The sequence below is a fragment of the Styela clava genome, chromosome 8, assembly GCF_964204865.1.
Source record: "Styela clava chromosome 8, kaStyClav1.hap1.2, whole genome shotgun sequence".
Classification (NCBI taxonomy): Eukaryota; Metazoa; Chordata; class Ascidiacea; order Stolidobranchia; family Styelidae; genus Styela; species Styela clava.
In genome coordinates this window covers 14,266,687-14,280,712 of record NC_135257.1, presented here as the reverse complement: position 1 = coordinate 14,280,712, position 14,026 = coordinate 14,266,687, and the positions used below count along the sequence as shown (strand labels likewise).

General features: G+C 35.1%; 3 protein-coding genes across 6 annotated transcripts in view; 2 read left to right on the top strand and 1 right to left on the bottom strand.

The window, feature by feature from the left end:
• Nucleotides 1–3,656, top strand: part of LOC120345352 (uncharacterized) — a 43,182-nt gene extending 39,526 nt beyond the window's left edge. For all 3 annotated transcript variants that reach the window (XM_039414774.2, XM_078114945.1, XM_039414773.2), the window contains 2 exons: nt 414–595; nt 2,237–3,656. In XM_039414774.2, coding sequence (XP_039270708.2) covers nt 414–595; nt 2,237–2,283 — 229 coding nt within the window. In that variant the 3' untranslated portion in view covers nt 2,284–3,656. The remainder of the gene's footprint in view (nt 1–413; nt 596–2,236) is intronic.
• Nucleotides 3,657–3,999: 343 nt separating this feature from the next.
• LOC120345604 (uncharacterized) lies at nt 4,000–13,056 on the top strand. Its single transcript, XM_039415125.2, has 6 exons — nt 4,000–4,417; nt 4,858–4,960; nt 10,555–10,665; nt 11,260–11,322; nt 11,483–11,563; nt 12,082–13,056. Exons 1-6 carry the CDS (start codon nt 4,317–4,319, stop codon nt 12,187–12,189), a joined length of 567 nt encoding a protein of 188 aa, XP_039271059.2. The 5' UTR covers nt 4,000–4,316; the 3' UTR covers nt 12,190–13,056.
• On the bottom strand, nt 6,686–9,973 carry LOC120347251 (uncharacterized). Of its 2 annotated transcripts, XR_013477601.1 has the most exons (6): nt 9,888–9,973; nt 9,256–9,358; nt 9,063–9,147; nt 8,272–8,494; nt 7,456–7,764; nt 6,686–6,808 (listed from the first exon to the last, which is right to left on the bottom strand). XR_013477601.1 is itself a non-coding variant. In XM_039417161.2 (5 exons), exons 1-4 carry the CDS (start codon nt 9,956–9,958, stop codon nt 8,307–8,309), a joined length of 447 nt encoding a protein of 148 aa, XP_039273095.2. In that variant the 5' UTR covers nt 9,959–9,973; the 3' UTR covers nt 7,269–7,764; nt 8,272–8,306. The 2 variants fall into 2 exon arrangements, 1 of the variants encoding a protein (XP_039273095.2); XM_039417161.2 differs by lacking the exon at nt 6,686–6,808 and having other exon boundaries at nt 7,269–7,764.
• Nucleotides 13,057–14,026: the final 970 nt, after the last annotated feature.

Genomic DNA, 14,026 nt, shown 5'->3' with positions numbered 1-14,026 from the left:
AATTAATTTGCACACACTTTCACGCATGAACACACACAACCGTAGAGATGCAATGCGACGAACTTAAATAAAAAATGAGACGAACATAATAAATATTTGAACTGTCAAGTGTCATTTCAAAATTATCTTTGCTAGGTATATTCCAGCACTTGCTTTCCATGCTAAGCCTTCTACCTTCTCATTCATGTATGATTACTAGATGTGTCTTCAGAATCTTTACCAGACGTATTAGGCCATTATTCCAATTTTTCTTTTTTTACTGGTTAATAATTTTAACTGTATCTTATGCTCACAACATGACAAGCGTATTTATGTGCCCAATTCCTGTTCATCAACCCATTGTGTCTTTTATCAGAATCTACAGGTATTTTTCCTTACACTGTGAAAGTTGTATTTTATCTTCATTCTTTTAGGGACCATCAATCACGGGCTGCTCCTAGACTTTTTTGTGATATTTGTGACATATTTGATGCCCATGACACTGATGATTGTCCAACACAATCTTCAATGCAATATGATATGTCGGATCTTCCTCCTACAACTCATAATGCAACACAACGAGGGGAGGAACGGACATATTGTGATAATTGTGAAGGTATGTTACACTTCAATTACACTGTTGTCATGTATGTCTGCAGATGAATAATGTTTTGGCTTTGAACATTAAGACAGTGACATTATGGATGGATTGAAATGGCGAATTCAACTATGCCATGGATTGTTCAATATGGGCTATTATTCGAAAGTCTAATTAGGATTTGAAATACTGTAAATGGGTTAGGACACCCAGTTTGAGCAAAGTTCTTTTTAGCGAAGGGCCGCATTGAAAAAAGCACTCAAGACGTGACATCACAATTACTATTCCCATTTACTAGGATATTGTTAAATCTAATCATGTCAGACATTATTGAACCAGTGATGAAAAAAAAGCATTTTAAATGAAGTTTGACAAGGAATCAAAATTTTGTACATAGTTTTAGGAAATCTTCGAAACTCCAACCATTAGCAAGAGTCTGCTTAAAATGCTTTGGCGGGCCACATACGGCTGGCCCACAGGCTGTATTTTGTCCATCCCTGTCTTTGCCCAATTTAATATACTACTAATTTATGATGGTAAAATTGATCTTGTGTCATAATTATTCAAATTTTTCTAAAATAGTTATTATAAATACTGGGCACTTTTTGAGGTATTTCACCCCGTTGTTGCCCCGTACAAAGCTCTGAACATACAATAACTCTAGTATATGTAGCGTACTTATTGATTTTGAAACTTATGTAACTTGCAACTAAGATCCATTTGTAACTGACTTGATTTTTTAATGAATTGTCAGATTTTACACACAGCACTGAAGAGTGTACAAAGTGTTTCCAGTGAGCAAGATTTTATCTGGTTAGGTTGAGAGATTGCTAGTGAACTAATTATGTAGAATTTGTTATTGATTTGAATTGAAATGTCGTTGCCAGAGAATATGCAATCAAGATATCAAATCACTAAAAAAAATTGTTTTTTAATGAATTTGCTTCCATGAATTAACTGATCAGTATTGTAACTTAGAATTAGAGCATACCAACATGTCCATTGCTGATATTTAAATTATTCTGGTCATTTCTGCCCTAAAGTAGGGTTTCTTGCCAAACCGGTTATGAATTGTGTGAATCAGATTTTGTCAATGCATCCAGAACACTTCCACATCAGCACCAAATTGTTATGCCACATATTTATCTTCCTAAAATGGATTTGTTGTCAAAATATGATAATGACATGTCATTTATTATTATATATATTGTAATAAAGATCCATTTTTTACAATTTGCTGTGTGCGACATTCAGTCTATGCTGCAACATTCAGTCTATGCTTCTTGAGGTTTTGCCCAAATTAACATTCAATCTTGATCTCAAATTTGCTATTTATTGTTTTGTTTGACTGTAGTTTGATTATATTATTGACTCTAACATGTTTAATTTGTATGTAGTGTATTCGTGTGTACATTCTATAACTGAGAGAATAATATGTTCTTTGCTATTTTGTATAATATTCTTTTTTGGGTGCTCCTGAAGTATGTGCACCAAGATGTCGCATAACCTGAACCCTAACCCGGTACACGACCTGAGTTCAGGTTGTGCGCCAACTTGGTGCGCATACTTCAGGAGGTCCCTTTTTTGTATATATTTCTTCAAAACTATCGAGTTCATCATTATATATGTCTTCTAAAATTCCCTATTTACTCTTCTTAGTGTTCGGGCATCGAACGGAAGACTGCACAGAGGACGAAATGTATTAGGTAAAATAAAGAACATGATGCCGCTAATTATTCTTGTTCCTGTTGCTACATATTTTGCTACAAAGATTATCAAGTGATTGAGCAAGTCTGCCTTCATCCAATGATAGTTGCAATTTCAATTTTTAGACTTAGTGGGGTTTGCCTTGTGTGTATCTATCTAAGCATTCTTTCATTGCAATACAAGCTAAGCATGCACAGCCATGAATCCACTAAATGTTACGTGCAGATTGTATACAAAAATTTGACATCTTCGAGAGGACTTCTTACCACTTCTATTTGAATATAGATACAAATACCACAAAAATGTATGAACCTGGTTTACATATATGTCATTGTATCATGGAAATTTAACATTAATCAATGTACAGAGTTCTGGTAAAACAAATCAGTTCAACATATAACTTTTGTTTAATTTCAAATAAATATTTTATTAAACGTTAGATATTTATATAAATGTTGGTTTATTCGTCTCACCTAATTCTTTAAATTAAATGTATTTCTAGTTGACCAAAGCTAATCAGTTAACCAGTGTTATTAATGATATCGTTATTAATTATTATAGTTTTTTGATTCTGAATTGGTGTTTAATATTTAACATGATGTGGAATGATTTTGATGTACTCCTCACTTTCAGATGAGCTCTGATACAACATTATACTACGCACTTAAAGAATTTACTTATGTAGTAGGTACAAAATATGTTTCATTGATTTGCACCCTAAATTTGTCTCAATCGGAATAGTTGTGTTAAGTTGAATGTAACTCGGACTATGGTAGATTGTATGAGACCAAATGTGCAACCCATTTTTGCCTCGCTTTCATTAATTGTCATTTTAATTGTTGATTACTATTGTGAACAGTTTATCATTGTGTGTTCCTTTATTTTATGTTCTGTATCTTGTTATGCCATCTTCTCCACGTAATCTGAGGATTGCTTAAATATAATATAAATGGTTTTCAAATCGGCTTAGATACTGTCTATTCTTATTGGTTGAATGAGGAATTTTGATTACCGGTAATTTTACTATTTCATGACCATTCATATAGATATGGCATTCTTGTTTAGACTGCTATCATTTGGTTTTCTGCATACCAGTGAATATCTCGAATGCCTATTACCGAGCATCGACTGGTTGTGTTACTTCAGTTATAGTGTCCTGGCAAGACTTGATTCAAGTATCGATGCAATTCTTCTATAGTAAAATGTCAGTTTTTAACATATCTTTACATTATATTCATTTCCATTGTAGTTATCCGCTGGTGTTTTGCTTCTTATGCTTAGTGAATTACTGTTACACCTATAACACTGGATTTGAAAAGCATTTTTCATGTTTTTTTCTGTTTGTTTCTGGGAGCATTTTTTTGAGTTTCAAGCTTTGTCTTGCAGAATTACGATACCCCAATGGATGAGGGTGTTGGGTAGGCTTTCACTCCAAAAGCATTTTACATTTTAGAGGTTTATGACATGGAGAGGTATGAAAAATCTCAACAGTTATATTAGCTGAGAAAAAGAGGTATATTAGCAGTAAGCAGGTGTTGCAGTCTTTAGGGTGTATATAAGTAGGCGATTTGTGTGTTGTTCGGTATCCCAAATTTACGTTCTCGATCATTGCTGGGTCAAGGGTCAATTGCTTAAAAGTCTTCTCTCGCAAAACTGCGCGAGCGCGGATTCATTTGTCATTGCAGCGTTGTGGGGAAATGCAGAGAAGCGAAAACAGTTTTGGGAAAAGTGGCGGGTGGTGGCCAAGAAATCACAATCAGCTGACAAAACAGGACCCCGACATTACGGTTTGTCCAAGACTAATTGCATAGTACAACAGACAGTGTATAGAAGGAAACTGTTCGCTAACTGCAGAGACACGAATTGTTACACCATTCTTTATTCTGTTATTTCAGTATTTAGAACAGGAACGTGTTTTTTCCTGAAATTACCGTACCAAGACCTAAATATGTTTACAGTCTTATGACTTGAATTGCGTTGATAGATCTAGTTAGGCTAGTGCTCTTAGTAGAATTGCATTAAAGACTGCAAGATGCCCTGTTTCCCTGCGCAATTGCAAGCGCCTGTGAAGAGCTTTCTCAGACCTGGAACATGGATGCCAGGGTCAAAAACACTTCATACATACACTGAAAGGTGATATTTTTGAACTTAGCTTTGCTATAACTGTATTATTTTTGTTCAATGTCATAAATTTAATACTAGCCTAGTTCCTAAATTTCGCGATTCGATCTTATTTTTTCTGGCTGTTAGTTGAGATTGGTCTGACACTTTGTGGCAAGTATGAATTGTGCACTATTTATTATTCAGGGGTTTTATGGAAAACATCTCTTTACTACACTAATGATAATTGATAATGACAAAGTCTTTTTATATAAATCAATAAATATTCTACTCGATATTAAATTTAAATGAAGTTTTCCATCTTTAGCAGTACGGTAATAAAATATTCCAGTGTTTGTGAATTGATATTTCAGTATTTGATGAGTACTCATAATTCTGCTAAATCAATAGGCCTACTGATTGTTAGAGGGGATTGTGCTTTCTAGAATTTAGTAATCATTGATCATTTTTAGTTGGAAAGTTGAAGGAGATCCAGAACAATGTATTGAAGAAATGATGAATGTAGTTGGAAAACTAAACGAAACAGAACATCCCTCTGAATACTTTGTAAATAAGGTAACGAATCTTCAGCAAAAATGACTGAACATGCAAATTGTGTTACTGTGTCATACTAAACTGCATATAATTATGCAATATATATTATGATCATGATTCGCTGTATAATTAAGATCTACAGGTTTTAAAAACTAACCTAAAACTAGCAGAATAGTCTAACTGAATCATCACTGTGTACTTCAACATCAATTCCAGCATATAAGTCAATCATCTATAACAACATGGCTTCGCAGCCCAAGCAATGCCTGACCAGGAGTCTCCCGGATCCTGGCCTTTCACCAATTGGCCCCTTAACGCAACAACAGGAGGGGCAAGCTAACTTCCAGATGAATCTCCAGGAGGCAATACAAAGAAATATAGTAGACCAATTACCATCTTTAATTGCCAAATGCCTTGCCGAAAACTTCAACTCCGCGAACTTCACCTCTGAATACCTGCCTATGAGTCCTGGGCTAAAAGAATGTATGGAGGACCAAATGGTGTCTCTAAAAGAAATAAAACAAGATCTAGCTTCTATTAAAGAATCTCAAAGTTTTCAATCAACAAAATATGATGAGATTATTGCCAAGCAAAAAATAACAGATGACAAACTTATGCTCTATGGCAAAAAAATAAGAGATCTAGAAGAGTTGGTCTATGACTTGGAGGAAGAATTATACTATGCCACAGAAAAAATTGAGGAACAAGAGCGCCGATCTAGATTGGATAATCTAGAATTTCATGGCATCGCACCTAATGAAAATGAGGACACCGACAAATTGATAACAGAAATTGGAAAGATCATCCACGTGGACATCAAACCATCTGACATCTCTGTAACACATCGTTGTCCAACGCGAAATTCCAACATCCATAAACCGATTGTCGCAAAATTTACCAATCGCAAAATCAGAGCTAAAATTCTCAAAAATCGTCACTTGATCAAAACCGCTACCAATTCAACATCCATAAGGAACCTATCTAAAGCATTTGTTGTTGAGAATTTGACCGACAAAAACAAGAACTTATTTTACAAAGCGAAAATTCTCAAAAGACAATGTGGTTACGCCTTCCTATGGACATCAAATGGCAAAGTGCTGATAAAAAAGAACAAAGACACTAACACTTTATCCATAACTGAAGATGAAGATCTTGATAAAATAAGATGAGTCCATTTAATTTTTTACTGCCATATCCTAGTAAATTATTCTATCATGTTATTGGTTTAAATAACTTCAGTCCCCATTGGAATAGCCCATCTAATGACTTTGCCCCCCTCGCCTCAACCAACCTAATGTTATCTAATTCGAATCCATTAGCATTCCTCATCTATGAGTGATCCTTATCCTACCTGGGAATCAACCAATTTTCATCCCGAAATTCCTTCTATTGCAAGTCGATACCTTGAAATATCCAATATCAATAGAGTAACTTCAAGTTTTCTAGCAACAGACTTTATTATATTGCACCATAACATCAGATCATTGGCAAAATATGCCGATAATCTAGTTGAGCTAATTTCAAATTTTTGTATTCCACCTCAAATTATTGCTCTAAGCGAGACTAGGATCATGAGTGAAACTGCTGTTGTCAATATTGATATCTCTGGTTACACTTTCATTCATGCTCCCTCCTCTACTCGCGCAGGCGGTGTTGGTTTTTATATTAGGGACAATCTAAACTTTCATTTATGCACTGACTTCAGCCTTTGCCTCCCAAACTGTGAGGACTTGTGGATCGAACTCAAATATTTCCAACCAACCTCAAAAATTCAAAATCTTGTTGTCGGTGTAATATATAGACATCCAAAAAATAATATACCATCATTCACCACAGCAATGTCTTGTTTATTTGAGAAGCTGGCGATGGCTAAAAAGCAATTTATTATATTAGGCGACTTTAATATAAATCTTTTTAATTCTTGTGACAATCCTACTACCAAGTATCTTGATATGCTAATGTCCAATTTCATATGTCCACTTATCACCAAACCAACCAGAGTGACCTCAACCTCCCACACATTAATTGACCACATCTACACTAATATCATAGATTCCCGCACTTCGTCATTTATTTTGCTCAGTGATCTCACCGACCACTTTCCCATAATGTGCACAATACCAGCAACTAATAGTAACGTTAAAACAAACACTCGCATGAAACGGGACATGACTAAATTTTGTGCTGACTCGTTCAGGCTAGAAGTTGAGTCAATGTGTAATAATTACACTAGTGTTATATTATCTGAAGTAAACTTCAATAGCTCATTTGATACTTTTCTTAGTCACTTCAAGTGGTTAATCAATAAGCATGCCCCATTAAAACCATTTTCTCGTAGAGAAAACAAATTTTATTCCAAACCTTGGATTACTAAAGGAATTCGTAATTCCATTAAACATAAGAACAAGATGTTCAAAAGTAAGTTCCTGAAGGGAAATTTATCCCAGCGTCTCCACTTTAAAAAATATAAAAATATTTTGACACATTTGCAGAGGAGATCAAAACAAATGTATTACCATAACATCCTAGAGAACAACAGAGGCGATGTTAAACGCACTTGGAAAACTATAAATGACATCATCAAAGTAAGGTCCAATGATGAAACCACTATCTCGGAACTGAAGCTTGAAAATGGTACCATAGTCTCAGACCCTGTCGCGATATCCGTTGAATTTAATAAATTTTTTTCATCCGTAGGAAAGAGACTTGCCGATAATGTCCCACACAGTACGAAATCTTTCAAAGCCTTTTTGGGTGCTCCTACACAGAATTCGTTTTTTCTGGAGCCATCAACACCTCTAGAAGTTCACCAAGTAATAATGAACCTGAAAAAAGGCAAAGCAGTTGGGCATGATAATATTCCTTCTTTTTTCTTAAAATTAGTCGCAGACAGCATATCCCCAGCTTTGAGTCATTTCTTTAATCTATCATTTAGTTTAGGAATTTTTCCCTCCGCTCTGAAGATTGCTAGGGTAATACCCATCTTCAAAAGTGGCAACAAAAATAATCCTTCAAATTATAGGCCAATTTCAATTCTACCCTGTATTGGCATCGTCCTGGAAAAATTAGTCTATAAAAGAATGCTCAACTTCTGTAACAAATTCAATCTGATCGACAAATGCCAATTCGGATTTCAATCCAATCACTCGACTTCCCATGCCATCCTAGATCTTATTTCATTTATCTATGAAAAAATTGATAAAGGGGAGTCTGTCTGTTGTGCATTCCTGGATTTAAAGAAGGCCTTTGACACAGTTGATCATCAAATTCTTGTCCAAAAGTTGACACACTGTGGTTTTAGAGGTAACGCATGCAAACTATTATGTAATTACCTGAGTGGTCGATCACAGTTTGTTGAAGTAGGATGTCATAGGTCTCCGATGTTGCCCATCCACTGTGGAATTGTCCAAGGTTCGGTCATTGGACCATTGGCTTTCTTACTTTTCATAAATGATTTGTCGAACTGTTCGAATCTTTTAACAAAACTCTTCGCCGATGACGCTTGCTTGCTTGCCAGTGCCAAAGATTCAACCACGCTCCAAAATACTATGAACACTGAAATAGATAAAATAATTGAGTGGATGTTATGCAACAAACTCACTGTGAACGTAAAAAAATCTAAAGTCATGCTATTCAGTCCTAAATCAATTAAAAAACATTCCAACATGTTAATCAAAATCAGGGGGGTTGCTTTGGAAGTTGTTCAATCCTTTAAATATCTCGGGCTCTATATAGATAGTAACTTAAAATGGAACACTCATATTACCGAGATGCACAAGAAATTGTCAAGGTCTGTTGGGATTTTGGGAAAACTTAGGCATTATGTGCAGGATGCTACCCTGCGAACCATTTATTTTGCTCTTTTTCAATCCCACATCCAATATGCTATAACTGCATGGGGCTCTGCAACACAAACCAACATTCACAAATTGGAGGTCTTACAGAATAAAGCTGTTAGAACTCTCTCCAGAGCGTCTATTCGTACAAACTTAAACACCCTTTACCATAAAACCAGGGTGTTGAAACTATCCGACATTTATACTCTAGAGATTGCCAAAGTTATGCACCAATTTCAGAATAATTACTTGCCCACAGCGTTCGACAATTATTTTGTTTCGCTTACCTCTGTGCATGAACACAACACACGCTCTTCGACCAAATCCAATCTTTTTGTACCTCGCTTTTCGCTGAGCAAATCTCAAAATTCCCTGAAATACAAAGGCGTAATAATTTGGAATAACATTCCCCAAAGTTTACGTGACTCCACATATGCTACTTTCAAAATAAAATATAAAAAATTCATGCTTTCATCCTACCTGTCTTTCTCCAGCACATCTGTTTGATGTGCTCACTGACTTTCCCTCGGCACTGCCAGCAGAATACTTGACTAGGTCCACAACCTCCCAGAGTCGACAGTACCTGTAATAAGTGAATCTGAATGTTTCATGTAAATATTTAAATTGCTTCTTTATTATCATCTACTTCCATAGTGCATGCTCTGCACTATATTATGCTGTATGGCCATTTGTCATACAATGGTAATTCAACTTTGCTCATAGCCTAATCGTATAGTGTTAGCAGTATCTTTCAACAGTTTTACACTCATGATCCTTGATATTGGTCTCTCACCAAATACAATTTAATAACTATCTCGTATATATTTTTGTAAAAAGCTATCATATTTACCACTTTATTATTATTGTGCTTTGTTGCATTTTCGAAATTTGTATATATATAGCACTGTTGATACTCAGTGCTGCAGTGGTTATTTCATCCATCTGTTCATACACATATCGTGTTCTTTCTATATTCTCAACGATTCCAAGCGGTATGCTTACTAATTTACAACGCTATTTATTGTTACCCCCATCTACTTTGTTGAGTTAACCTGTTTTTCACAGATTAGAATAATTTTTATCTGTAATGTATTAATGACGATTCGACTTACCCCAGCACTTGCAATCTTATTTGAACTCTTGGCAAACATTTATAACTATGATTACGCCGTGTTATCGGCATAATATCCCTACCGGGATATATTTAAAATCTGTTTAAATAACTATCAATTCCATAATGCTGCGATATCGGCTCGGTATCCTGTCATCGCACCGTACTGCATTCCTGCTGCCGTTCCCATAGTTACTCGCACATATGTGCTTGGAGTCGTTTTTGGTTTTGCTTTTCTGTGTTTCGAGCGTCTCTTGGATTCAGGTCGTCTCGATTTTTCACTTCTTTATATTCTTTTATTCATTGTTTGACTTTTTTCATTGTTTTATGATTCATTTATTAGACTTTAGCTCAGGTGTCGCTGCTCGATAACCAATTTTGGTTTTCGCGACTCCTTTCACCTCCAATTATCCGTTTTTGCTTCCTTTTACATTCCGTATGCATTTAGTGTATTTCATGTGTGGTGAAAAAATAAACTACTGATTACTGATGATGTCAGATATTTGATTTGTTCAAAAGAGTAGGAATATGCTATTTGTTTATCAATTATTAATCTAAAATAACAGTAAATACTCATTTATTATACATTGTTTTATTTATTGTTAATAACAATATCATTAATGTAGGTTAAATTTTTTTCTCCTTAATTCTACTATTTTAATCCTTAGGTCAGACACCAGGATTACTGGATGCAAATATTTGCTTACACACCAGCTGGTTGGTTGGATGTTGTGGAAATATCTTTTTTACCTTTTGATAGTCAAACATCTCTTGCAAAGGTGAAGATTTTCAAGACTTGTTTTTCATAGCTGCAAAGCATTTCACTTTTATTTTCTGTCCTGTGCTACCTTAACTGATATTCTTATTAGTCATATCGCTATAGAGCAGGGGTGGGCGGCAAGGTTTTTAAACCATGGGCCAAAAATTTTGCCCACCTTGACTGGCGGGCCATGTAAGTGTGACATAAAAAGTAATATTATGATCAATATTTACAGTGTTACAAAAGCAAAAGTGGAAAACAATAAGCCTCATGCTAAACCTAAATTTAATCGCAATCTCAAAAAATTTCTTGAGCTATTTTTTAGCTGAAACATCAAAATTTGGTTTTACTTTAGTTGTGGCAGCAACGGGTGAGCCAGATTGAATTCCCCAATGGACCGGGCCGTGAATTGCCCATGTCAGCTATAGAGTATAGACCACATTGGGATTATCAGTATCAATATATATTTTGCGAACTTATTAATATTGCTATTACAAAATGTATTTCTTATGTTTTAAATTTTTTTGATCATCAACTAATTGCAATGGAATTTGGTACAATTCTGAAAGTCTCTGGTACTCTGTCAAGCAATACCGAATATTTTTTATTTCAGATATCATCATTTTCTACTGGAATGCTTCCAGCTTGGGTCCCATTTGGTTTCATCTGTGATGTTGTAAGTATGAAATTCAAAGGTACTAGTTCAAAGATTAGGTTTATGAAATCAATTCTGATGTCCTTCCTCACTTCTAGTATCACTTCTGTCTAGTATTTCAATTGAATTAAACTTCGTTGTAACTAAGTGAACCTTCTGACTTAAAATTTTTTGCTTCCAGATTTTATGTTGGTGTCCGTTCTCAGATCAAGGTATGAATGAATATCGATGTCAGCTTCTAAGAGACACACTGCCACTTCATGTGAGACATCACTATTTTTATAATCTCTACATATATGTAACTTTGGTAGTGTCGAGCCAACCATTTTAAATAATGACCAAGTAAATAAGAATAGTGTTTAGTCTCAACTCTCGATATAGTTCTCCATTCACCAGCAAATGTTGACCATCGGCTTCCCAAATAGGCTCCATCTCGAGGGACTTCGTTAAGAAATGGAATGTTGTGATTTTATAACGGCTTATACAAATTTTTTGTCTAATTTCATAAATTTGATACTAATTCCTGAATTCTGCGATTTGATCTTATTGTTGCTGGCTGTTAGTTGTGATTGGTCTGGCATTTTGTGGCAAGTTTGAATTGTGCACTATTTATTATTAAAAATTAGCCTTCAAATTATGTTTAAATTCGTTTAAATTATGTGTAAATTCCTTAGAAGTCGTCTTTAATACCAATAAAAAATTCATGCTGCACAGCCCTGTACATAAGTGTCCATTTAAAAAAAAAAATAATCACATCTTGCTAACGAATGTACTGTACAGGTATCAGTTCTCCATGAAACTGAAGACAAACAACTTCTTCCAAATCATAGGAAAACTGATCCGAAGAAATACGAGTCAACATCTGCTGAAACACAGAAAAACAAATGATGTGTCTGATTTGTAATTATTTCTCTACCAGCGTACTGCGTCAAATCATGATGGATATGTATGGATTATTCTTTGTTAATGAATAGCCCGTTTCTCAGGCATCACAGATTTTGTTCCAAGTTCATTATTCTGTTATCTTATGCAGTGGTGGTTTCTTTTACTTGAACAATGCCTAATCAAAGAGTTATATTTATCACTTCGCATACAAGCGTGTGCTCAATGAGAGCAAATTATTATCCCCTATTGTAAAGAGTTTATAAAAGTTTTTTGTATATTGTTTATATAACACAAGTTATATTTGGTACTAATTTGCACTGTGTCAGCATCATTAACGAAATTACTTTTGATTATATCAACAATAGCATTTGTCTATTTTTATCATCTTTTCAGTGTCTTTTTATTGAAGCTTGAAGCTAAATTTATTGTATCTGAAGTTTCCAAGGCCTAGTGGTTATTTATTCCTGGCATCGAATGTTTTCGAGGACTACCAATTATATGCTAACTTCCTCATGGATGATATATTAGAGTTGGTTCATTTGTATTGTACCTGTTGTCTAAGTTTACTTTGTTGATTTGGTAATAGCTCTTAGCAGCAGTGGTTTTGTCTTTGTGTGGATCCAATACCCCTACTTTGTGCTGTTCCAAGCAATATGGTGGGAAGCTTTAACCACAGGTCATTTCATGAAACATCGAAATTTCCCACTTCGGGCCTCATGCCTATTGTTTCTGGTCATGTTGTACTTTCTTTGTGAATGCAATTATCGTCTTATTTGCATTTCAGATGTTTCATTACCGTACATTTTATATTAGAATAAATTTCTATGGAAAAATAATTTGGAAATTTAAATTGCTTTTCTATGATAAAAAGGATGAATGTATTTATTATTTTTCTGTGTCGAATTGCTGAAACCAATATCAGAAAATTGTTTGGTAGGGTTGAAGTTAGGGATGAGTGGCTTCACCGCTAAAAGCCGTTGTGTAATTTAGCGTAAGGAGCGTCGAGGTGTTTATATATCCATTGTTGCCGAATATCTCAGTGAAGTTGGACCGGGTATTTGTTTGAACGTTTACCTATGATAGGACGTGGCGTGGTCATCGTTGTTCATCAGGATCAGCGACATCTAATTAAAGCTGTGGCTCCCAACCTTTTTAAGTTTTTATGGCTCGTGGCCCCTTCGGGGGCTTTTGGCACTCATTTCTAGAAGTACGGTACACAGACCACTAAAACCAAGGGATTTCATATTTGAAGGTTTGTAGTTTCAGGTTAGGGTTCTGTAGGACTAATAGTTCAGTATCTGCAGTGAGTATGTCTATATTTGACATAAGTTGATTGTTTGAAATGGCCAGCCAGCCTGAGTACGGTACCTGCAGCTTTTCTGTCGCAAAGAAATCTCCGGCCAGGAAGAACAGCCCAGCGCCAGTCCTGCTGCATTTCAACTTTGGTGGCTCAAAGCTGTGTTATCCGCAGAGAAATCAGTAAGAGCACTTTGAACCCTCCTGGCTATAAAGGGTATAGCGACAATCGTTTTCAACTCGTGGTCAACTCTCGCATTTTCCCATGCTGAAATTTTGAATTCAAGTATTTTGTCAAATATGTTAACGTTATATTAAAACAATTATGTAAGGTTTTATATATTTACCGATATATATATATCATATTTACATATATATCACAAATATTTCATATTTGATGAAATCCAACGACATCCCCACTTTCATCATAATTTAAGGTCATGTACTTCAACCAGTTCCAATATAAAATGTTCAGCTACATAGTTACAATACCTGCGCAGAAACGCAAGAAAGGTTATTTGTTTCAATCTGAATCTATGACTAC